This window comes from Microcaecilia unicolor, chromosome 11, assembly GCF_901765095.1.
Source record: "Microcaecilia unicolor chromosome 11, aMicUni1.1, whole genome shotgun sequence".
Taxonomy (NCBI): domain Eukaryota; kingdom Metazoa; phylum Chordata; class Amphibia; order Gymnophiona; family Siphonopidae; genus Microcaecilia; species Microcaecilia unicolor.
In genome coordinates this window covers 54045545-54072418 of record NC_044041.1, presented here as the reverse complement: position 1 = coordinate 54072418, position 26874 = coordinate 54045545, and the positions used below count along the sequence as shown (strand labels likewise).

The 26874-nt window shown below is 44.1% G+C and overlaps 1 protein-coding gene across 1 annotated transcript in view; it reads right to left on the bottom strand.

Moving 5' to 3' along the window:
* Window positions 1-26874, bottom strand: part of ANKLE2 (ankyrin repeat and LEM domain containing 2) — a 99323-nt gene that overhangs the window by 25055 nt on the left and 47394 nt on the right. The window contains 20 exon segments of the mRNA XM_030220213.1: window positions 9179-9340; window positions 9342-9480; window positions 9483-9648; window positions 9650-9924; window positions 9927-9947; window positions 12214-12307; window positions 12309-12402; window positions 13530-13636; window positions 14714-14892; window positions 16853-16919; window positions 17217-17248; window positions 17251-17304; window positions 17307-17337; window positions 21259-21321; window positions 21324-21375; window positions 21377-21447; window positions 23999-24192; window positions 25755-25889; window positions 25892-25921; window positions 25924-25944. Coding sequence (XP_030076073.1) covers window positions 9179-9340; window positions 9342-9480; window positions 9483-9648; window positions 9650-9924; window positions 9927-9947; window positions 12214-12307; window positions 12309-12402; window positions 13530-13636; window positions 14714-14892; window positions 16853-16919; window positions 17217-17248; window positions 17251-17304; window positions 17307-17337; window positions 21259-21321; window positions 21324-21375; window positions 21377-21447; window positions 23999-24192; window positions 25755-25889; window positions 25892-25921; window positions 25924-25944 — 1987 coding nt within the window.

Sequence of the window (26874 nt, the reverse complement as noted above, 5' to 3'; positions counted from 1 at the left end):
AGAAAAATGAGGTCTTACCTGATAATTTTCTTTCCATTACTCCTTTCCACTATTCCAGAACCTATGTGGGTAGTTGAGACCATCAACCAGAAAAGAGCTGAGATCATACAGTCTAGCTCCTCAGTATTTACGTACACACAAGCAGTAAGAAAAACTCAGAATAAGCACCATCATCTTAAAAAACTCGCTAACCTACCACTAACCAGATGAGCAAACATGTGTGGACCTCTCTCATCTCTGGACTTGTAGAGAACAAGAGATAGGCGGGAAAGCACCATGCAAGGTGACTTCTTGTCATTAGTTGACCCATTACTTTGAACCAACTAAATATCTCAGAAATCTCAGGTGGCCCTCTGGAACAGCGGGAAGGACTAATAGAAGAAAATGATCAGGCAAGACCCAATTTGGGAAGGACTAATAGAAAGAAAATTATCAGGCAAGACCTAATTTTTCTTTCCATTCACATAGCTTACCACTATTCCAGAACCTGTGGGATGTTTAAAAGCAATCCCTAGAGTGGATGAGATCCTGGCAGCGGCACTGCTGCCACTGCCCTGAAACCGAAGCCCCAATCTAGCTTCCAAGCATTCTGCAACATCCACCCTGTAGTTAATGGCAAAAGGTATGCAGCGTCTACCACATTACTGCTTTTCAATATTTGCTGGAGACAGTAAGCTAGTCTCTGTCCAGGATGTTACTGTACGCCTCGTAGAATGAACCTGCAAGGCCTGAGGAGCCCGCTTCCTGCAAGCAATAAGCTGACGCAATAGTCTCCACCCATCTAGCAACTGTGGGCTTGGAAGCCATGAAGTCAAGCCTCTGCTTACCAAAAAGCACAATCTGTCCGATTTGTGAAACTCATTCGTGACTTCCAGATATATCTAATGAGGACTCTACACACATCAAGAAGCAGAATAGTAAGCCTCTTCATCTAATCCGTGAAAGGATGGAAGCTCTACAGATTGGCTGAGATGAAATACAGATACCACTTTCGGAAGAAAGGAAGGAACCGTGTACAGGGAGACCCCAGCCTTCGAAAAGTGGAAAAAGGGATCCCGACAAGAGAGCCTGAAGCTTGGGCTATGTGCCAATGTAGCAGCTACCAAGAACTCTCTCATTAGCATAAGATCTTTCAAGGATGCTTTCCCGAGTGGCTCAAAGGAGGCTTCTGAAGAGCCTGAAGGATTAAATTAAGGTGTACAAAAGGGAGGCCCGCAAGCAGCCGCTCCCAGCAAGAAATCGAATATCCAAGTGAGCTGCAAGAGACGTCTTCTGTAGCAGCCCCTTAAACAGGCCAAAGCTGCAATCTGAAATTTTAGAGAACCCAACACCAATCCTTTCTGAAGGCCTGCCTGGGGAAGCACTAGGACGTACGTGATCTGAGGAAAGAAGGGTGAAAGCCTGCACTCAGAACACCAGCCCTCGAACGTTCTCCACACCCTTACATATGCCATGGTTGTAAGGCGTTTCCGAGCCTGAAGCAAGATAGCAATGCCCAAATCAGAATATCCATTTCGTTTCAACGAGCCCTTTCAATGGCCAAGCCATAAGACCAAAGGTGCATGAGCACTGCAACTGCTTCAGTAGGACATGTACCTGCGGAAGACGGAGAGGATCCCGTCCAGCAGTTGAATCAGGTCCGCATTCCATGGCCTCCGAGAATTATTTGACCCCGGTGCAATGTGATCCTTCTCAACACATGGCCCTACCAGGGGTCAAAGGAAGACACAACATATGGTAGATACATTTCCAGGGACTGCAGTACGGCATCGATCCCCATCAAGTCAGGTTCTTTTCTGTGGATGAACTTGGGCACGTTGGCATTCCTTTTTGCCTACTGGACAAGTGTCCCAACTACCTGATGAAGAATCCACCAGACTGATTCATCAGCTGCCTCACTGAACGCATAAAATACATGTTTCTAAATGGTTAATTTCCCCCGGACAAGGGCAACATCATAGTGATCCCAATTCCCAAAAATGTAACGAATAAGATCAATGAACTCACAAATTATAGACCAGTGGCTTCAATACCACTATTGATCAAAATGATGGAGGGCTTAGTAGCTCAACAACTAATGGAATATCTAACAAACTTCTCAATCCTCCACAAATCACAATCAGGCTTGAGACCACTACACAGCACTGAAAGTCTTAACTACGCTGATAACAAAATTCAGAAGGCTGATGACCCAAGGCCAGAGAATCCTACTACTACAATTTGACATGCCAAGTGCCTTTGATATGGTACACCACACAACACTAAGGAGGAAATTAGGTCTTGCCTGCTAATTACTTTCCTTTAGTCCCTCCGGACCGGCCCAGATTGTGACTGATGGGTTGTGCACGCCTTCCAGCAGGTGGAGACTGAGAATTCTGACTGTACAGAGTATATCGTAACAAAGCAAGAGAAGAAAGAGAAAAGACCGCGTTTCTGTGCACCTGGGAACCTGAGCAGTCACCAGCACCAGATTAATACAAAGTCTGTGCCCAATGCTTTCTGTACCTTTCACATAATAGGCACTAACAGTTCTGCAGAAACCTGTCAAGATTTTTTTTTTTTAAACAATACCAAGGAACAGTAAAAATGGTCAACACAGCTCTCCATGACCAAAACTAAGTTATAACATGTCGGATACGAACCAACAGACCAAAGAATGCACAGAAACGTTCTGGGCCAGGTCCAGAAGGACTAAAGGAAAGTAAATTAGCAGGTCAGACCTAATTTCTCCTTCCTTAGCGTCCCTCTGGATTGGCCCAGATTGTGATTGGTGGGGAAGTTACAAAGCAGTAAATTCAAGGGTGGGACCCCAGCAAACCCACTGTGAGAACATGCGCCCTAAAAACTGCATCCTGATGACTCTGCACATCTAATTGGTAATGCTTCAAAAAGGAATGCAAAGAAGACCAAGTCGCCGCTCTGCAGATCTCTAAACACGAAACCAGAAAACGGTCAGCCCAAGAAGCCGCCTGCCCCATAGTAAAGTGAGCCTTCACTCCTTCGGCCACTGGTTTGCCCGCCAGGAGGTAAGCGGAAACTATCATCTCCTTAAGCCACCTAGAAAGAGTGTGTTTAGAAGCTGCTAACCCCCTCCGAGTTCCTCCAACCAACACAAACAGGTAATCCATCTGCCGTAATACTACCCCGTCCTTAGCAAATTCCAAAACGGAGAATGGCAGAAAGAGCTTGCAACCTCCAACACTCTCCTAGCTGAGGCAATGGCCACCAGAAAACCACCTTGTCAAATCCTTCAAAGTACAGGATGCCAAAGGTACAAAAGGTGACTGAGAAAGAGCCTAGAGAACCAGATTAAGGTCCACAAGGGAAAGATCATCCATGAAGGAGGCTGCACAAGACCTGCCTCCCTTAAAAACCAAATTACATCTGGATGAGAAGCCAGGGATTTCTCCTGAACGGGCCCCCTCAAACAGGATAAGGCCGCCATCTGAACTTTAAGCGAAGAGAGCGCTAAACCTTTTTCAAAACCCTGCTACAAAACATCCAGGCTCTGTGCCAACGAAGCACAAAAGGGAGAGATACTCAACTGGGCACACCACACCTCAACACTCTCCACGTCCTGATATAGTTAAGAGAAGTGGAGCGATGTCGGGACTGAAGCATGGTGGAAACCACATTCGCAGAATTACCTCTCTTAGTCAACTGCATCCGCTCAAGAGCCAAGCCATAAGACAAAATCAAACTGGGTCTGGATGAGCCACCGGGCCCTGCACCAACAGACTGGGATCCTTCGGAAAGCTGAGAGGAGACCCGTTGTAGCAGAGCAGAAGGTCGGCATACCAGGGCCAATCCAGTGTATCAAGATCACACGACCCTGGTGCATCTCTATCCTTTGAATTAGATGACCTATCTGGGGCCATGGGGGAAGGCATACAGAAGATCCGCAGCCAGGGTTGCAGAAGTGCATCGACCCCCTGTGCCTTGGATTCTTTCGGCGACTGAAGTACCTCGGCACTTTCGCGCTGAACACAGAGGCAAAGAGATCTATGACCGGAAGCCCCCCAGCGATTCCACCATGGCCCGAAACGCACCGTCGCTGAGGGCCCACTCCCTGGTATCTAGAGTGGTATGACTAAGGGAATCTGCCTGAACATTCTCTACTCCCACTACATGAACCACTGAGAGAGCCTCCAGATGTGAACTTCGTCCAGCTCATGAGCTGAACCGCTTGCCTGCTCCAAACCGAAGACTTCTTGCTCCTCCTTGCTGATTGACATAGGCCATGGCCCTAGCGTTGTCTGACATGATACAGACCGATATATCTTCCAGTAGGGACAAAACGCTTGGAGCGCAATCATATTGCCCTGGTTTCAAGAGATTGATCGAAACAGGTGGACTCCTCCTGCGACCAAAGACCCTGGGCATACTGTCCCTGACAGTGGGCTCTCCAGTCCACTAGGCTGGCGTCCGTCTTAACTACTATCCACTGTGGAGCATCTGGAGGCATCTCCCTGGAAAGAATGGACGTCTGGAGCCACCAGCGAAGACTGCCTCACTCCCTGTGCTGGTAGAGGTTAATTTCCTTAGGAGGGAGTCCACCCTGGAGAGGAGAGACCATTGTAGAGATCTCATGTGCAACTCTGGCCCATGGCACCGCCTGTACTGTCGCAGCCATGGAACCGAAAACTTAAAAGTAATCCCATGTGCATGGTAGTGAAGTCTGCAGAAACTGACGAATCAAGGACTGCAACTTGAGAATCCTGGCTTTGGTAAGAAACACCTGGCCCCTCCGAGTGTTGAAGCACACTCCCAGATAATCCAGGGACTGAAACAGCTGCAGATGACTCTTCTGCGAGTTGACCACCCTCTAATCAGTCAATTGTCTAGATAAGGATGGACCAAATCCTGCCCCTCCTGAGGTTCGCTGCCACCACCACCATTACACCTGGGTGAAGGTGAGAGGAACAGGACTGGAAAGAATCCTCGCGCCCCCTCTATGAGCTCCCCGACTGAGTCCTCTGGAAAAAAACAGGACCTCTGAACCAGAGCTGCTTTACCCGACAAAGCGACGAAAATCGCAACCCTGGCCCAAAAACAAACTGCACCCAGATGCTTCGGTCTCTCTTCTGGAAGTCTCGGACCTTTGTCTCCCCCAAACTACGGGCTAACTTATCCAGTTCCTCCCCAAATAACAAGGAACCCCCGAAAGCGAAAACTTACTAAGCTTAGACTTAGAGGCCGCATCCCTAGCCCAGCCCCGGTCAAAGAGACCTCCTAGCAGCTACCCCCAGAGCCACAGATTTTGGTGGAGGCCCGCAGCAAATCGTACAAAGCATCGGCCAGGAAGGCCGAACCCATCTCAGCATCAATGGCAGACAACTGAAGATCTATCAAGAGCTCTTTCTGACCATCAAAAAAACACACTGGCAACTAGGGAACCGCAGATGGCCACCTGTTATTGCCAAGCCGACACATAAGTACATAAGTAATGCCATTCTGGGAAAAGACCAAAGGTCCATCGAGCCCAGCATCCTGTCCCCGACAGCGGCCAATCCAGGTCAAGGGCACCTGGCAAGCTACCCAAATGTACAAACATTTTGTACAAGTATTCCCGAAATTGTGGATTTTTCCCAAGTCCATTTAGTAGCGGTCTATGGACTTGTCCTTTAGGAGACCGTCCAACCCCTTTTTAACTCTGCCAAGCTTTTTAAACTCTGGCAACGAATTCCAGAGTTTAATTACGCGTTGGGTGAAGAAAGATTTTCTCCTATTTGTTTAAAATTTACTACACTGTAGTTTCATCGCATGCCCCCTAGTCCTAGTATTTTTGGAAAGCGTGAACAGACGCTTCACATCCACCTGTTCCACTCCACTCATTATTTTATATACCTCTATCATGTCTCCTCTCAGCCGTCTCTTCTCCAAGCTGAAAAGCCTAGCCTCCTTAGTCTTTCTTCATAGGGAAGTCGTCCCATCACCGCTATCATTTTTGTCACCCTTCACTGCACCTTTTCCAGTTCTACTATATCTTTCTTGAGATGCGGAGGACAGAACTGAACACAATACTCAAGGTGCAGTCGTACCATGGAGCGATACAATGGCATTATAACATCCTCACATCTGTTCTCCATACCTTTCCTAATAATACCCAACATTCTATTCACTTTCCTAGCCGCAGCAGCACACTGAGCAGGTTTCAGTGTATTATCAACGACGACGCCCAGATCTCTTTCTTGATCCGTAACTTCTAACGTGGAACCTTGCATGACGAAGCTACTCTTCAACAACGCCTCCATACGGCGGTCCTGCACATCCTTAAGCACTGTATTACCTTGGTGACCGCATCCACCACAGGTGGTTTCAAGAGGGATTTGTCAGCCTTGGGGACCGGATAGGGACGTACCATTGATTAAGCTGGTCTAAAGACTGAGTCAGGAACATCTCACTGGGCCTGAATAACGTCTCTGATATCCTGATGCATAGGAAAGGTCTTGCCTGGCTTACGGACCCTTTTTATTAAAAGATCCACCTTACTGGGCTCTGAAGTTGGAGCGTCCTCTTCTTCAAACTGTACAAGTGGAGGAAACCAATGAAAATTAATTCCTGCAAGTCTTGTTTATGAAAGATTCTAATGACAGAAGGATCCTCCCCAGGAATAAAGGGATCAGCTTCTGAATCCCCTTGACCAGAGTCCCTTCTCTAAAATTGCCTGCCTGAGAAAAATCCTGTTCCTCCAAGGTTGGCAATTCTTGATCCGGGTCAGACGCAAGGTCCTCCTCCATAGCCCAGGATTCTCTGGACCTCTTAGCAGCTACTAACTGATCCTCTGAAGGTCTTTTCCCCGAAGCCACAGGAGAATTGCTGCAGCACAAAAACTTTATACATCTGCAGTACAAATTCTGGATGAAAACCACCATCCAGTCTTGTGGGACAGAGGAAAAGACCTTTAGTACGTGTCTGGCGTGAAAGGACCGGCAAAGAAGCAGGCTGCTCCGCCTGCCCCGGCAGGAGCCATCAAAATGGCGGTGGTTCCCACCAAAATCAGGTCCGTCCAATTTTTCCTTTACTGCTGCTGCATCTTTACCCCCCCGGAGACAGTGCGGCCAAAGGACCCGATTCCGTGGGACCATCAATGGCTGTGCAAAACTTACAGCAGCCGCTAGCGCCTAAGCTATAGGAAAGCTAATGGCGCCACTGTGCTTTGAAACTCAGAGTGTCGGCAGCGAAAGCAGCCGAATAATACACAGGTTGAAAGCCAGCATGTATGTGTACTCTTTACAGTGAGCCAACCAAGACGTCCACTTTGTTTTCTTTTTGTCCTCTTTAATTTTTTTATTTTTTATTATATTATTTTTTATTTTTTACAGAAACGGCTGCCTCTCCCTGCCTAGTGGCTCTTCCCTTGAAGAGGTTAAGGCACAACAAACAGCAGTGAAAAGGCTGTGTCAGGGAGGATTGTGTGTGGGGGGGGGGGGGGGGGGGGGGGGGGGGGAGACCCGGACAACCGGGTGTAACACCCCCGAGACTGGAACAGATCCCCGCGGACCTCAGCCTCCACAGAACAGGTTCAATTAAACAAGCCCAGGTGCACAGACGGGAAAGGAATGAAAACTCACCGATAAGGAGATAGAGAAGGAAAAGAAATTAGAGAGACTGAAGGGCTCACCACCTTCCACCTGCTGGAAACTGAGATTACTAGATCTTCCTCTACCTAGCAAGGGCTCTTATTGGCTTACTCTGTAGAGTCAGAATTCTTCAGTCTCCACCTGCTGGAAGGCCATGCAGAACCCATCAGTACAACATATGGGCGGTCCAGAGGGATGCTAAGGAAGACCCTATTTGACAACATGGGAATCAATGGAGCAGTTGCAACCTAGTTCAACAGATTCTAAAGAACCAGGTCATACCTAATAAAGATGGCCTACTAACTCTCAACCTCCTGGACCTCAGACTGCGGAATGCCACAAGGCTGCCCAATATCACTGATACTGTTTAACATAATGATTGCCCCACTAGGCAGGAAACTGAAAAAAACAACAGGATTCAATCCATTTATATATGCTGATAATGTGACCATCTATATACTGTTCAACAAACACATCACAGATATTTCGGACAAGGTTAAAATAGGCCTGGACCTCATGGAAAACTGGGTCATGACTTTCAAACAAACTAAACAGAGACAAAACCAAATTCCTAGCTCTATTAGCCAACACAATCCCATTTCCGACAAAACCTTCACATGCAACCAAAAGATATACCGAATACAATCACAACTTAAAACACTAGGAATAATTCTTGACAAACACCTCTCTCTTGAAAATTAAGTCTCAGCAGTCACAGTGAAAAGCTTTAAAACCCTATTGAAACTAAGAAGGATCACTACTTCCCTAGACAATCCTTCCATCTAATAGTGCAATCAATGATTTTGTCCCAACTCGACTACTGCAATGCAGCATACATAGGATGCACAGAAAACCTACTAAGATCACTGCAGACCATACAGAACACAGCAGCAAGACTGATACTCAAAAGAAATCAAAATATGAAAGAGCTACACCCCCTGCTTACAACCGCTACACTGACTCCCAATCAGGTGTTTTTCAAAACCATGTGCTATCATTTTCAAGTACTATTCGGAATGTCTCCTGATTATATGCTAGGCTTGACGAATTATCACCGAGGAATATGTGCATCACAGAAGCTAGAGGTTATCTACTACTTCACCTGACCAACTGCAAAAACAAAACCTACAAATCAATGTACATGACTGGATTAACTACCTGGGCTCTAAATGGTAGAACTCGATCCCCAAGACCATAAGAGAAGTAACGAGTACTTCTTCAAGAAATTTTATGGCTAATTACTCATGATACAAATGTCGAACAATGATTATAAAGAAATGATAATCAAAAATGAATGTAACATCTTCTAATTGATGATTGTAAGCCACATTGAACCAAAAACTTGTTTTTTGGATATGTGGGATACAAGAACGAACAAATAAATAAATAACTGACAAGAGGTGATAAACTACAGCTAGTAGCTGGGATACATCCATACAACTGTGACAGTCTGGATGACAGCTGGTCTCTCTCTGCTGCAAAATCTACTATGTTACTAGGAATAAAAGACTTTAGTCCCAGATTAGAGAGAGAGCCTACAGTGAGGCACTGTGTAAGGCAAAGGAACACAATGGACAGTAAATTCTTGCACTTACCCCAGAAGAAAGGGGCCACCGATTGAGTCGTTTCTAGGCGGTGTCTTCATGATAAATCTGGAAGAAGAGGCACATGTGGACTGCAGTTCAGTGCTGCTCAGTGACTGTGATGCCTTACCCTGAGCACAAAACTCTGGTATTAGGTTCTCTGTGTCTGGTAGTTGTCCTTCTGTCCCTTTGTCTGGCATCCTCACATTTCTTTACAGCATCACTGTTAGTCTGTACAGGAAGAGGGCCCCATCCTCGACATCTTTGGGAAATCCTCACCTGGTTTAACCTCGTAGCTATGATTTTCTCATAGCATGTTGGGTTCTATGCTCTTATCTGTTGTCCATACCACCTTTCCCAGGTTTCTTGTCACAACACTTGCCAGGCTCCTGTTCATCTTGAAAAGAGAGTTTCTCACATTCTGTCATGAGATTTGAAACGGGAGATAGCAGGCCCCCGTCCAGCCCCTTTGAAAGTCTCCTTTTCACTGCTCGCTTTCTCATTTCCTGGACTACAGAAGCCATTCTTGCTGGATGAAGCTCCCTTGTCATAGGGTCTGCCAGAAGGGGCTGCTGTTTCTATAATGCTGGTTTTGTGATCTACAGAAAGTATATCACACTCCATAGCTCCTATAGCACCCAGGCTAGGTTCCATTAAAGTCACAGTCTGGCTGTTGTTGAGTGCTGCATTCTGGCGGGTTTTCATTTCTTCCAAGCTCATGTCATCCTCCTCATCCAGAAATGCTCCCACAGAAATGAATTGCAACACTTCTTACTCTTGCCTGGAAGTGCAAAACAGATACAATAATGCATTTGCAAGATATGTAGTCCGCATTTGGATGGATTAGTTTAATTTTGATCTATTTACTTGTAATTCACTTCAAGCCTAAGCACAAAGTAGATGACAATAAAATATGATTATCAATAATAATTAAAGCACAATATAAAAAACTGAAAACAATAAAATGGCTCCCCAACCATGCTTCTTCTCCAAAGACCTGCTGGAAGAACCAGATGCTTCATAAATGGAAAGGAAAGGACCTCCAGTCTTAGATAACAAAGGTGTGCTCCACAACTCTGGACATATATAGCAGAACTTTTTATGCTTAGTCAATGTTAAATGGATCTCAGAAGTGGCAAGGCAAAGAAAAAACAAAAGTTGTGAAGAACAGAAGGAGCAAAATGAAATATATTTGACAATCCATTTCAACCAAATAGCTGGTGACACCTCTATGGACACATTTAATAAGCCCAGGATTATAAAATTTATTCTTGCCTCTTCCCCCAACCAATATAAACTTGTAGGATAGGGGTTACATTGTTATACATCTTTCCCCCAGTCAACAGGCATGCAACCATATTTTGTAGATGTTATAATAGCTTCAAATTATTTCCTGTCACCCCTCGATACAATGAGTTACAGTAGTAAAGTCTGCAAGTCACTAAGGAATGACCAATAGTCAGTTCAAGTAAATCAAGAAAAGGAAACAGCCTACAAATAGGTTCCATGGATTAAAGTAGGCCTATATCATTAGAATCATTTGTAGGATCCTAGATAAGGGAAAGGGAAATGGGACTTGATACACCGCCTTTCTGAGGTTTTACAACTACATTCAAAGCGGTTTAAATATACTAAGGTACTAATTTTGTACCAGGGGCAATGGAGGGTTAAATGACTTGCCCAGAGTCACAAGGAGCTGCAGTGGGAATTGAACTCAGTTCCCCAGGATCAAAGTCCACTGCACTACCCACTAGGCTACCTAGATGCCACCTCAGTGGTGTCCTTATAATCTTTGAGTGGAGGAGTGGCCTAGTGGTTAGAGCACCGTCTTGCAATCCAGAGGTGGCCGGTTCAAATACCGCTGCTGCTCCTTGTGATCTTGGGCAAGTCACTTAACCCAGGTACAAAATTAGATTGTGAGCCCTCCTGGACAGAGAAATATCCAGTGTACCTGAATGTAACTCACCTTGAGCTACTACTGAAAAGGTGTGAGCAAATCTAAAAACAAATATATAAATAAATAAACATCCTATGAAATGCTGGAGACTGATATTCTGCTAATGGACAGACTCCAACTTGCAGTCTTGCTCAACTTCTCACACCTATCTGAAACCTAAACGTCTCAAGATCTTGGTAGTGGTTTCTAGATATTCTTATGAAAGAACATTCTCTGATGAAATCTGTGTGTGTGTACTTAGTGTCTAACAGATGAAGAATAGATGTATCTGTACAATATCCCCTGAACATGGAAAACAATGGTAAGTGAGTGCATCTGAAAGAATAAGTAGTTAAGCTTGTAATGCTGAAGGGGGATATGATAGAGGTCTAAAAAATCCTGAGTGGTGTAGAACGGTAAATATGAATTATAGTACTTAAAAAAAATAAACAAAAGACTAGGGGGCTACTCAAATTACATGGTAATACTTTTAAAACAATAGAAGGAAATATTTTTTCACTCAAAGTTAAGCTCTGGAACTTGTTACCAGAGGATATGGTAACAGTGATTAATGTATCTGCTTTTAAAAATGGTTTGGACAAATTGCTGGAGAAAAGTCCATAATCTGTTACTAAAGAAGAGATGGGGAAAGCAACTGCTGGTTCCTGGGATCAGTAGCATGGAATGCTGCTACTCTTTGGTTCAAAAGTACTTGGCAGAATCCCAGATTGGCCACTGGTGGAAGCAGGATATTAGGCTAGATGCATCATTGGTCTGACTCAGTATGGCTATTCTTCGTTCTTATAACTGTTTCCACAATGGTATATAGCTTTAAAAGCCAAATAGTTCTAGATTCAGCTACAAGTGTAAATGAAGGTCCAGCCCAATTCCTGACTCTGGAGTGCAGTGGCCACTGTGCCACAAATCTGCAGTGCTTTCTCCCGTTTAGAACTACATGCGTTTAACATTGGATTGATACACTACAAAAGAAAATGTTATAAAAGTGCTCCCAGTACCTTCTAAATTACTTAAAGAAAACACATTTTTACCACTGTAATCCTCTGCAGCACCTCTCCCCCCTCTCCCCAATACAAGCTTTTTATTTCCTTACCAGGAGAATATATTTTATATTTGTTGCAGGTTTCATTTTCTCCTGTTCGTGGTTGATTCTTTTCATCATTTCCCACTTATTCAGGTAATCCATCCACTTTGCAGCCCATCCTGGGAAGACAGATCAACAAAACAGCCCAGAAATTCCCAGTATTCAACCCAGGGGAAACCCAGTTCATGAGCTAACTCCCTGCAATAAATCAAATAGAATGGATCATTGGTGGAGGTGAGAACAGGAGGAGCAGAAATACAAAGAGGTTACTGAAAATGAGCCAGATAGTGGGTCCCTGGAATCCTGTGGAAACAACTCATTAAATTACTCTGCTACAGGCCTCAGAATTAAAAGTTAACTCCCAGTAGGATTCAGACAGACATTCTTCCCATTTCCTTGCTCTTTAAGCTCAATCGGAACTGAGCTACAGAATCACAGGTTCTCTTTATCACTTGGGGTTTCCCCCATTTTATAATGTCATACTCCTGTTATCTAGATCAGTCAGTGTTTGGTTAGGGGCCACAGACCACAGCTCCTTCTAGATCACGGTTATTTTCCCCAATTTTATAATATCATTCTCCTGTTATCCAGCTCAGCCAGTGTTTGGCCAGGGGCCACAGACCAAAGCTCCTTCCAGATCACGGTTAAGGTTGGCTAGTAGGTGATGCTACTGTACAATTACTAACTCCTCCCTTGCACCTTCAGTTTCCAAATTTCATAAGTCTGGTACTGCTGAACAGTACAGTCATAACAAAACCACTGCCAGGAAGCTCTTGAGCCACTGCTAAACAAAAAATCTGGATAAATCCATGCACAAAGTATGAACTTCTTGTACAGTATGCAATGCACCCCCTCAGACAGGGCTGCACCATTTCAAGAATGAAAGGCGGGAAATCAGTTTTGACAAGCGAAGAGTCGTAAGACCAAGAGAGGGAGGCAGGTGTTCTAAGTCTGTCACTTCCTTTCCCCCTCATTACATAATAAAAGCAATGATACTCTGCTCTTTCCTAGTAAATGTTCATGGACTTGATATACCACCCTTCTGTGGTACAACCAAAGTGGTTTACATGTTCTAGTGATGCTGCCATGCAGTTTAGAAAACAATCTTCATGCCCAATGCCAGAGGTGGCAGTGTGTTTGAAAATATTACGATATATGTAGTGTATGGATGAAGGGAGGTAAGTATGAATTGTCAGCAGGAAAGTTCTCTTGTACCTGCTTATGCACACAGCCTGGTGCTCTATTAGTCACAGGTTCTGCTGCCAGCACCCCCAGTTTTCCCTTTGCATAAGTATTTCACTCTTTATATGGGGTTACATCAGTACCTTCCTACTCTTTCAACACCTCTTTCTGGATCTGATTTTCGGACACTGTGAAAGAAGCCCGCTCGCTCTCGAGGTGGAGTCTTCCAGATTCGACGAAATTCTTCTGCCTGGAAAAAAAAAAAGGCACATTTCTTTGTTTTAATATATGGTCCAGCTTACCTTCCTCCAGCACCTGGGGGCTTCCAGCCCAACTGGAACCTATTGCAATGCCTCCTCTGTTATTTCTTGGAGAGCAGGTGATACCAAGAGTCTTCACCTGTGGTCACCACAGCTTATCCCTGGCTCCTGCCTCTCAGCTCTTGAAATGAGTGTGCATGTTGGGAGGAGGGGTCAAGTCTGCAACTTCACATATATATTGTAACATGTTGCTCATTTTTAACTTGTCATGACTTATCTAGGGTTCAGTTCATGTGATTTGTGGTTCAAATAGTTTACATGGGGGTAAAAGGCAGAAGAGCCTGCACACAGTATGAAATTTACTTTGTGGTTTTAATAGAAATAACTCCATTTCTAAAAATTAATATTTAAAACTATTTGGAAAAGTGCATGCAGTTTTATCAGAGTTGCTGAAAAGGAAAAAAAAATATGCACACAGACCACAATCTGCCTCAGTTCTGCCACATGTCTACGCTCCTTCCCCCTCAAAAAAAAAAAAAAAAAGCCACTCACAAATTTTCTTTAAAAAGTTTCTGATCCTAAGGATAATTCATAGGAGTTTCTCAACCTAAGTTATCTGGAAGTAAATGTCAATAGGAGGTAAATACAGTGGACATGACAGGACTTTACTATAGCCATTAGAGAAGAACATTTCTTCCAGTATAGATATAAACTGGGCCACAGAAGGGGGGAAAAAAAACCTTTACTTAAATTAAAAATGTCTTTGGCCAGGCCAGTGGCTCAGCAGTAGCATTATACAAGACAATATGGAAGGTTTGATTCCTAAGTTGTCTGGGACTGCAGTGAAGGAAGCTTTTTGAGTTCCAGGAGGACAGGAAACCTCATTGTCATCATTAAGGCCTATGCCTGGTGGCTGAATTTAGAGTCCATGATATAGGGCAAAATGAAAAAGGAGGAACCACCAAGCCAAAAAATTAAATGAAGAGTCCTTTAAAAATCTTTGCCTTCTGTACTCTCAAAAATCCAGGTTTATTTGTAGAAGAAATCAAATCTTATGCTCTCCTTACCTTTGATGGGCTCATGGGACCTGCAAATGCCCGGACAGTCAGAAATGGATCTTTGGGGCTACCAGCATAGTTGGGAAGATTAAGGGTCACACTGTCCATCTGGTCCGGACACCAGGGCACACCAATCACTGGGGCAGAGGAATTGTCTTCAGCTCTCAGCAGTGGCACATAACAGTGACCTGAAAATATAGCGTATTTTATCCAATGTTCTTGCACTGTTAAAGTGCTACTAGCTTCTTAGCATAGGAGCCGACAATGTGGGTGCTTGAATACCCCCAATATTGAGAAAATTCCTTGTATGTGTCTAGGGAGGGGTTATTTCCATTGGGCTTAGTACCCCCAATAATTTTGAAAAGTTGGCTCCTATGCTTCTTAGGAGGGTATACCCAGGAGAGGGGTAGGAGTCTGACAAGATCACTTATTATTAATTTTTTTATACTGCTTCGCTGTATGTGATCATGATGGTTTACAACCTACAACAGTAATTAAAAAAAAAGTGCTACAATAATATAGGACAGAACTATAACATTCATACAAGTTTGTTCTAACATAATTAGAAATAAAGGAAGTTAGAAGCATCACTCATAAACATCTTACAGATACCTATAACCAAGCTCCCCCCCCCCTCCTAGGTATCAGACATTGACAATAAAACAAAACCAAACATGCTTCAACTGTTTTTGTTTTTGCATTCTGTCAAAGATTCCAATTGGAACCCGATTCCAAAGGGTAGGTGCCAGCCAAAAAGAAATACACTCACAAGTAGAGCCCAATAGGTTTGTACAGGCAAAATAATAACCAACTTATGATGTGATAATGATCTTGGAGCCCTTATTGGAGTATAGAGTGGAGGAGAGGCCTAGTGGTTAGGGTGGTGGACTTTGGTCCTGGGGAACTGAGGAACTGAGTTCAATTCCCACCTCAGGCACAGGCAGCTCCTTGTGACTCTGGGCAAGTCACTTAACCCTCCATTGCCCCATGTAAGCCGCATTGAGCCTGCCATGAGTGGGAAAACGCGGGGTACAAATGTAGCAAAAAAACCCCCAAAAACTACAGAGCCCAAATATAGAGGCATCTACTATAATAAAACTCACCCTCAACGTTCTGAGGACACTGACATCAGTGAAGCCAAGCCCTGACTTCCTTCAAAAAGGTTCGAAGGTTCGTGGTGGTGAAGCCACCAAAATCGCTCCAGGCCCCGCCCTCGAGGGCGGAGCAATGGCAGAACGAAGGGGTTGGCAGGGAGGGGGGGGGGGGGGGGGAAATTGCTCCCGCATCAAACATCATGACGTTGGGGTGGAGCAATGGCAGAACCAATGAAGGGGTTGGCCAGAACGGGGGGGGGGGGGGGGGTGTTGGCGACGAAAACCTTGCTAGCGCCCGTTTCATTTGCTCAGAAACGGGCCTCTTTTACTAGTGTTTTCATAAAATGCTTTATGCAGCAGTACTAATATAGTTTAAATTTGATATGGTAAGGCAGGGGTTGGCACCTGTGACATACCGAGAAGGTCTTGTGTGGCATTCATGGTGGTTGTCTGAGCAGTGGGGAAGTTGGTAGTGTGTTTCCAGCCACTGACACAGGACCCACGCACATGCCTCAGTTCATGAACTGAGACTGGACAGGGAGTGCTGGCATCAGCAGCTACAAGCACCACCAACTTTCCACCTGCTCAGACAGCATGGAAATCTCAGGCAACTAACCAGCTGGCAGGGCTTAGGCATGCCATTAGCCAAGGTATTAATTTTAAGGCAGTGGTGGTGGTGGTGGGGGGGGGGGGGCAGAAGAGGAAATGTGTGGTGGCACATGATTGTTTATTGTAATTCAATTTGGAAAAAGGGGCACGCAACCCCATGGTAGGGCATGACCAACCAATGAAATTGCAAATACAATGGTGTCACATGATCATATTATGGCATTACCCAACAAGCTGACTGCGGCATTCTGCAGTGTTTGCAGATGTTTAAGAGTAGAGGTAGATATCCCAGCACTTACTACATTTCCGTAGTCCAAATGGAATGAGATGACTTCTAATAATTCTATATGAAACAAAGACAATTTAACACCAATTCACTGATTCAAAGCAAAACTCCTGAAGAATCTGTATGATTTAGAGAAAAATGCACAGAACACATACAAACCTTTCAAATATTCCCTTATTTTCTCTTTCAGGTCAACTGATTTGTTTTTACTTCTTTCACAAATTACCTAAAGATAAAAAAACCAAAAAAGTTCAAAGAATTGCCACCATAGCAGCTAAAACTTCAGAGGCTTCCTCCAAAGCATTGTGTCTTTCCTCCTCCAGCACAGAGCTCCTTCTCTCTGCCCAACCCCCCTGTGCCAAACTTTATGTTAACAAGAATAGATCAGCAGATCTCAAACTAAATTCAGTTTCTGCTGTGAAGAAAAAGGTGACTTGTTACCAAAGGAGTTGCAGGATCAGAAAAGGGGGCATTTGGTTGAGAACAGTTGTCTCTTAGAAAGGAGAAAGAGTGTGAAACTCACATCTTCGGGTGTCTGATTGTACTTGTTCTTCATGATCTTACTGTGTCCGGATGGGAAGACAGAACATTCACCACCTCTGCATTCCCAACTTGCAAGCAAAATGCAATGGTGTATCAAAACCCTAGAACAGGGAATAGAGAAACCATACTTTCTATAAATACTCCAATAGCGATCTGATGCTGATTTAAAAACTAAAGCACCTTAGACAAATCACATATAAAAAGCAGGATAATCAGACTGCAGTTTTGTAAAGTTTAATGTAGACTGAAGGCAAGAAAAATGGTCTCCAGGCCTATTCCAGGGAGTCATACAATATGCAAAAGGATTTCCACATACACACCCCCTACATGCACTGAGGGACATAAAGTCAGGGCCTTGGTAGTGGTGGGTGGCAGAAATATATGACCAAAATTGAACAGGACAGAACAAACAATGCCGTACTATACACCTAACATAAGAGACTGGATCAACAACCTTTCATTGGAGGCTGCACCAGTGCAAGATGGACAATTATGCAAGACATCTATTCAACTACAATCAATGAAAAGTGCTTTGTTTTCTGGTCCGTCACTATGTTGTGGGTAATAAAGAAGATGACTGTGGAGAGCATGTAGGCAGGCTGAGCAAAGAAGGGAAGAAACATGGTTAAAGATATGACGGAAACACAGTGAAATGATAGAGGTCTGTGTTCTACTATTATCTACCAGTCTTATGTATTTGCTGTTCTCAGAAGAATACTGTACATGAGAAAAGAACTGCTTTAAAAAGAGTACCTTAAGTCAGATAGGAAAAACAGCAAAGTGGAAGGGTGATAAATGTAATAGTTCAATAATCTATGATTTTTACTTCACAATAGACAAACCAAAAAGAAGAACCACTAAAAAAAGTGAACACACCATAAAAAAAATATGTATAGTGGATAAATGGTGTCACTATACTGACGACATCTTTTTGGTTTGGAAGGTCTCAGAATCTGAGTTGCACAGGTTTGTCAACTGGTTAAATAACTGTGACGCTGCTATTCAATTCACTTTTGATTGTTCTTTTCATAAGATACATTTTTTGATTGTGTGTATCGAACAAAAGGGTCTCGCATTTGCGATAGAAACATATAAAAAGCCCACTGATAGGAACACCCTGCTTGAATACAACAGTTGCCATCCTAGGACCCTTAAAAAAAGTTTACCATTTGAAAGTTTACCGTTTTCACAATTTCTGAGGTTCGGCAGGATTTGTTCAGACGATCAAGATTTTAATAAACATTCCAGTACATTATTTAAAGATGTATTTTTGAGAGTCTATCCAAATTGTTGAAATCAGCATATAAGCGAGCCAAGTAGAACAACAGGACTTTACTTTTAACTCCCAGGAATAAGTTCTCTGATCATTCAAAGGAATATGTGTGGTACGATACACTAAGGGTGGGGATGAAGTTGCCAGAATTTTACATAACAATTGGTAGATTATGAAGACACATCCACTTTCATGCAACAAGACATTTTGGTTGCTTTTCCCAGAGGACACATCATAGTAACATAGTAAATAATGGCAGATAAGACCTGAACAGTCCATCCAGTCTGCCCAACAAGATAAACTCATTTTACATGGTATGTGATACTTATATGTATACCCGAGTTTGATTTGTCTTTGCCATTCTCAGGGTACAGACAATAGAAGTCTGCCCAGCACTGTTCTTGTATTAAAAGTTCTGAAACGTACGTCAAAGCCCCTTAAATTTACTCCAGCCCATCCATATCTATTCAGTTACGATCAGTGCATAGACCATAGAAGTCTGCCCAGCACTGGTTTTGCTTCCCAATTACCGGTGTTGCCACCCAATGTCCACTAAGGTTCCATAGATCCATTCCTTCTAAGAGGACTCCTTTGAGAATATTGGAAGACAGTAACCTCGCTGATAAGTCTAGTCCTACAATGTGGGTATCCATGCAAGATGGAACCCTGCCTTCTTCATTTTTAAGCCATCAATGATTAAAGGATCCCATCACAGACTGGCAACACAATATCTAACAGCAGCAAATTAGCCGTGGCCAGAGCCTGGAAGCAAAGGACCATCCCGGAGATGCAGGTGATATGTCATAAATTAATTTCAAAATTAACAGCTCTAAGGAGAGGCAGAATGGAGCCATTTAACAAAATGTGGCAGCCATATGAACAGATGAAATCGCATGAGTCAGCTGCACCATAATGTGGGAGTGGGAGGGGAAATGACATGTCTATGTTATTGCTGTTTCGAAAATGTTGATATGAGTGGGGAAATAAGCAATGTGAAATGGCATAGTGTGCGTCTGGATCTGCTGTATTTCTGTACCAATAAAAATATTAAAAAAAAAAAAAAAAAGAGGACTCCTTTGGTTTATCCCACACATATTGAATTCCATTAACGTTTTCATCGCCACCACCTCCTGCAGGGGCATTTTCGAAAGAGAAGGGCGCCGATCTTCTGACACAAATCGGGAGATGGGCTCCTTCTCTCAGGGTCACCCAAATCGGCATAATCGAAAGCCGATTTTGGGCGTCCTCAGCTGCAGTCCGTTGCGGGGACGACCAAAGTTCACGGGGGCATGTCGGAGGCGTAGCGAAGGCAGGACAGGGGCGTGCTTAAGAGATGGGTGTCTTCGGCTGATAATGGAAAAAAGAAGGGCGTCCCTGACAAGCATTTGGTCGACTTTACTTAGTCCATTTTTTTTATACCGACCAAGCCCCAAAAACCCCAAAAAGGTGCCCAAACTGACCAGATGACCACTGGAGGGAATCGGGGATGACCTCCCCAGTGGTCACCAACCCCCTCCCATCCTAAAAAAAAAAAAAAAATTTAATTTTTTTGCCAGCCTCTATGCCAATATCAAATGTCATACCCAGCTCCATGACAGCAGTATGCAGGTCCCTGGAGCAGTTTAAGTGGGTGCAGTGCACTACAGGCAGGCGGACCCAGGCCCACTCCCCCCCCACACCTGTTACACTTGTGCTGGTAAATGTGAGCCCTTCAAAACCCACCCGAAACCCACTGTACCCACATGTAGGTTGCCCCCCTTCACCCCTTAGGGCTATGGTAGCGGTGTACAGTTGTGGGGAGTGGGTTTTGGGGGGGCTCAGCACCAAAGGTATGGGAACTATGCACCTGGGAGCAATTTGTGAAGTCCACTGCAGTGCCCCCTAGGGTGCCCAGTTGGTGTCCTGGCATGTGAGGGGACAAGTGCACTACCAATGCTGACTCCTCCCACAACCAAAGGCCTTGGATTTGGTCGTTTTTGAGATGGGTGTCCTCGGTTTCCATTATCGCTGAAAACCAGGGACGACCATGGATTTTCCCACTCTGCAAATTGTGGGCGTTCTTTTAAATCGGTAGTTTTTTGCGCCATTTCAACTTTATCATGTGCAGTCCTTATGGCAAGGAACGCCAGACTGACATCAAGTAAGTTCTTTTGGATCAAATCCATTTAGTTTGTGTTAGAATTGTATCCTGTACTGCTATTTTTCACATCCTCTCCAGTCTTTTTGATTGTATCTTGCTTTTTCAGAGCATGAAAATCGTCAGTGTGCTTATTCCCCTGAAGAAGCCAATTTGGTGAAACGGGTCCCTGTTGGAACCGCTCCTGCTACTTAATTAAGTGATTGTTATACACATTTTTCAGTTTAGAAGACTTAAGAAGCTGTTTACATTTTGAAGTAAAATGTTTATGGAGGTTTTTAAGACCAATGACTGAAACCTGTAAGCTGTTTGGATATCAAAGGTACCTACCCAACCATACGAGTCAGACTTGACAGCCACAACTAACTGAGGTCTTTTTTTTCCTCCTTTTTGAAGAATTATTGAATATAAACAACCAAAAATAAATTTAACAACATTATATATAAGGATTCTTAAGGAATATCATGACTTGTGTGTTTACATCACTTGTTTCATATTCTGGAGTGTGATTTATCCACTATAAATATATATTTTTTTTTGAGTAATCTATGATTTGAAATACACAAGACTTGTAATTTCTGAACCTGTTATCAGGAACACTGGGAAACTCACCACTTTATCTGGGGTGTTCAAGTAAAGGTCAACAATGTATCGGATACGTTTCCTGTAGCATGACCCTCGTCGTCATCTGGGTACATGAGGCGCATGAAGACAGGGTTCTCCAATGTTCAGCAGGAGCTGGCAGATGCCAGGCTGGTTCTCTTTAGCAGCAACATGCATGACATTGTACCTACACCCTTCCTGAAGAATATGCAAGTACCTTATTACAAGACAACTGAGAACCGACAATGCAAAACAGGTAACGTCAGTGGCTAGTAAATACTCAGCAAGCACACAGGCAGATTTTAACACCCATTTCTTTAAAATTTTAGACAATTCAGATAAGCAAAAATAAAGACAGCAGAGCCGAGCATTTATGCTTTTGGCCATTAAGTTCCTCTGACTCCAAGACTTTTACCTCTATTGGAACCTTCTTTACCTCCATGTATCTCGGTGGGTAACCAAAATGGGAGGTACCAGAGTCAGGATCTAAGGCTTATCCCCCCAATAGTTCATCTAATGACCCTGACATTGTGACTAGTGTTCTCCAATGGATGGTCAGGGACCCCAGTTGCACCATCAAAAATGAGACAAGATTCTCTTATTTTATAAAAGAAACCTTGGCATAATGTTAACAAGTCACAAAAGAATTTAAGGAAAGAGGTTTACAGGTTCTCTAATGAAAACTTAATCACAATAAAGCAACTGACATTTGAAAAAGGAAAATTTTGGTCATACCTGCTAATTTTCTTTCCTTAAGCCCAACCAGATCAGTCTAGAACATGTGGATTATGTCTGTCAGCCAGCAGATGGATGCAAACCAATGCAAAAGAAATACCCCTTGAAGAAAAACTCCAGGGAAAAATAACTACTACTACTACTACTATTTAGCATTTCTATAGCGCTACAAGGCGTACGCAGCGCTGCACAAACATAGAAGAAAGACAGTCCCTGCACACAGAGCTTACAATCTAATAGACAAAAATAAGTAAGCAAATCAAATCAATTAATGTGTACAGGAAGGAGGAGAGAAGGGTAGGTGGAGGCGAGTGGTTACAAGTGGTTACGAGTCAAAAGCAATGTTAAAGAGGTGGGCTTTCAGTCTAGATTTAAAGGTGGCCAAGGATTGGGGCAGCTGTCCAGTTGAAGTGGCTTCTGCCCCTTATTCCTAGCTGTTCAGCTGAGCAGACTAATAAAAGAAACTTCCTCCAAAGTAGGAAAGAAGAAGAATCTTCCCCCTGAAGATTAACTTTCTGACCTGAGAAATGGAATGCTCCCCACCGCTTTACACATGGACCCAAGTGACTTACTCCCTGATGGGGTAGAAGGTGGCTGCTTTCTCAATACACCACCACTGGAGCTTACAAAAATTGGACTTGACAGCTGTGGACTGAGATACAGTTCCAACAGCAGGTCTTCCACTGCCCCGAGGAACTGCTGCACCAGGCACCACAGCTCAAGCACTTGTTGGCAGTTTCTGAAGGTGTCTCCATTTCATTGCAATCTTGTAGGACATGCTCCCTCTGAAGCACCTAAGAAATTTTCAGCAGCTCCAAGCACTCTCCCTAGTCAGCGCTATAAGTAAACAAAGGCTGCACTGCTCCCAGTGTGAAGAACTTTACACAGGAAGTCAGCGCTAACTGAACCTACTGCAGTAATAAAGCCCGTACTCGATGTGGCTCACAGTTCACCCCCACTCATTAATAGGACTGGAAGCTCGTCAAAAGTATAACCTGGTGCTGCTCCTGGAACTGGAAAATTACTCAAAATTTTGTTTACCGGATGTCACTCCCATCGAACTTACCAACTGGGGTGTGGGCAGGAAGGACAGACAAAATTCCCTCCCTACAAAAATAACCCCTTCAGCAGACATGGAACAAGGATCCTAAGGGACTCTCTCAAAACTTAAAATAAACACATACTTTCTTTTTTCCTTTTAAGAAAGGGGAAAAGTAATCAACCCCTAATAGACTGGCTGGAAATAGCAGGGGAGAGGCCTGGACTACTCCAGTATAACCTCAAGGAATGGATGTCCTAATTCTGCTCCATCTGCTCAAGCTCAACTGGGTGACCAGTTCTCCAAGTAGTCCCAAGAGTTATCTCACCAGCCAACCCCCAAGCTGCACGGAATGCCATCACCATCTGCTGGAGTTAGAGAATACTGTGGTGGCTGCATGGTGCCTTTTATAGTACCGAGCTTGCAGCTCATTGGTCTCTGTCTCTATCATCTGGCTAATGAGTATAACCAATACATTCTGTACTGATCTGGTTAGGATGAAAAGAAAACAGTTATTTTCTTCTTTGGCACATACAAAACTGCCAAGTTACCCAGTTTTGGGAGGGAGACACTTGATCAGTTCTGATTTCGAACCTAAATCCCTAGTGTTGTGTGGTAGTTGTAGCCCCTAATTCTACCCACCAACATCAGTGCTGCAGGTCTCATAAAACCACAGTACGCTGATCTCAAATCTCCCTCCTGAAACCAAGTAAATTGGTTGCTCTGCATCATTCTAACCCATCATGGTTTTACAGCTCTTCTCAGATACTTGCAACTGCTGCCCAGCTACTCACCCTGCTCATCTCAAGCTTTATATGATGACCTGTAAACATATTTAGTGAAATGAATTTCCTTTACAGTGACATGGTAGAAGCCATAACTTCAAGCTGCTGCTTAATTTGGGTGGATCCACCTAGGCCATATCTAGCCTTATGAAAACATCAGGTCTCCTTGCTAAGGTTAAAAAGTACTCACCTGCACAACTGTTGGGTTGTCCCCAGATCCAATCAGATAGCGGGGATTACTCCAGATCAGTTCTGAAAAGGCTACTTGATCACCCTTTTCCACAGCTTTCCGCAACTTTGCTGTCAGGTCCTGCGTGCGTGGACTTTTAAAACTGTTTGCTCTCTCTTTATTGATGGCTTCTAGTTCAGGAGAAGCTAGGCAATCTGGTGCATGAAAAATGTTCCATTTTGTAGCAGAGTTCATCAGAAAGCAGGAAAATAAATCTATCTTCATTCCTGAATGGTCACCTCTTTTACTACTTTATACTAGGTTCATGAAAGTACTCTAAAAATTTGTAAGTGTATTTAGATGCTTTAGCAATCTTGTCCATTTCACACAACGAATTGTCTGTTGGTCACTCCATGTACCTTGAGCAGCTGATCCCTGCTGGGGTTACCTCACAGAGGATCAATGCAGCCAAAGGAACCTTAAGGATCACGCAAACACATTATCATCTATATAATAATTTGTGCCTCAGGTTCTCTGGCTGGCTGTCGGAGTTCGTAACATGCTGATGTCAGCTCGAATCCAGCGTTTCCTTCCCTCTCAGTGTACCGCCCTCGCGTAAATGACGTCAGAGGAGGGCGGGACATTGAGAGGGAAAGCAAGAGAACGCTGGAGGCGACACAAGCCCAGCCTACCGCCGCTGTGACCTCAGGTAAGATGGACGGCTTACAGGCAGGGCGGCAGGAAGAACAGAGTCACTGGCCATGGATGGGATGGGAGGGCAGGGCACAGGAGAATCGCTGCACATGGATGGGATGGGAGGGGATGGCAGGGCAGAAGCGAATTGCTGGATATCGATGGGATGGGAGGGAAGAATTGCTGGACATGGAGGGGAGGGCAGGGGAGAGAGGAGAAGCAGAGGGACACTCCAACGTACTGTACATCAATCGCTGGACCGGATGGGATGGGAGGGCAGGGCAGAAGTGAATCGCTGGATATCGATGGGATGGGAGGCGAGGGGAGAATTTGCGGGACACGGACGGGAGGGGAGGGCAGAGGAGAATCGCTGGACATAGATGGGATGGGAGGGGAGGGAAGAATTGCTGGACATGGAGGGGAGAGAGGAGAAGCAGAGGGACACTCCAATGGAATGTACATCAATCGCTGGACATGGATGGGATGGGAGGGCAGGGCAGGGCAGAGGAGAATCGCTGCACATGGATGGGAGGGCATGGAAGGGCAGAAGCAAATCGCTGGAAATCGATGGGAGGCGAGAGGAGAATCGGTAGATATGGATGGGATGGGAGGTGACGGGAGAATTGCGGTTCATTAAAAACAATCGCCATTTAGATGATAGCCTTACTAGCGCCCGTTTCATTTTTTTTGAGAAAACGGGCCTTTTTTGCTTGTCTCATTTGTCATTGATAAGTCCAAGTACCTCTAACGAGGTTGATTTTCAAGTAATCCATAATGCTTATGCATTACACATCTTGTGAATAGCCTGAAAAACAGACTGAATTAAGGGGTACTGAAACAACCAGACTAAGAAGGCACTGCCATAACCAGCACCTTGAAGTGGTCATTTTTTGCGGAGGACATAGCTAGGCAAGGGAATGACAGAATACACATATTTAATACACATATGTTCTTTGGAAACATGCGTTGGGTGTATTTGAGACATATGACAAATAGGCTACTATACAGCCTTTCAAAACACTTCACAGCATTTAAAAAGATCGTAAGTGCTTGTTGCTGACTGTGGCACTTTGCAGGCTCTCACCTCTGTTGTATCCTGGTCCCTGTTTCGCTGGAGATGAAGGCACTGATTTGCTTGGAGAAGGGTAATAGTCACAGATCCCTCTGGCAAACTTCTCTGCCTCTTCTTTAATGGAGAAGGCTTTGAAGCGAGAGCCCTCATCGTCTTCACAGCCTGTAGTGCTTCCTTTTATCCTGATAAACGTGGACTTGCTCTGCAACAACACAAATTCCGTGCAGATCACATCCTCTTGAGGTGCTGCTCTCACTACATGCACATCCTGTACTTCGGTACAACAACAGAAGCTAAATGGATAAATCTCCAATCAGGAGAGACAAGGTGGTTAGCAAATGATCAGGTGTGGCATGAATAATGCCATCTATAATTAGACATTCAGGAGCTTAACTAGGACAGTAAGAGGAGGAAGTAAGCCAGTAAGAGGAGGAAGTAAGCCAGCACAATCCTGCACTATATATCAAATTGATGATCCCTCCGCTGTTCCTTCCACATCCAGGTCTATGTCCAGGGGTAAATTTCACTTAACTAAATAGAGAGAGAATAAATGGTGTACTGCACTGAATTTTGGATCAACATACCAAATTAGAATTATTTAAGAATATTTTCTGAAATCAATGGCTTGCATATGAGTTCTCAGTTATTCAGGATCATACAAGAATATAACCATTTTTTGAGAGGGGGGAATGGGGTGTGGTGTGGCATTTGAGGAAAGAAAAAGGAGAAAGTAGTTATGGATTCATCCAGTTTTCTAAAATTGTTAACTTCAACTGCAGATTAAATCTAAAACCTTTAGGGGGTTACTAGAAAGTCTTGTCTCATGTGGCCAGATGCGGCATCTTCTCATTTTGCATCTCCTGGGGGGGGGGGGGGGGGGAGTGGAGCCTGGTATATCAGGTCCATAGCTGTCTAGACATGATCTTGGAGGACAATCTATTCAGGAAAATCAGCAAGGATACATGATCATGACTACTAGTTCCAACATTCAAACACAACCACCACTGGCTTTAACTTTCCCAAATACAACTGCATTTCTAGAGGAGAGCCTTCTTCTGCTGAAGCAGCATTAACTAAGCCTTGCCCAAAATCTCCAGAGATGTTCAGTAGCTGAAACATGTTTTAGAGAGAA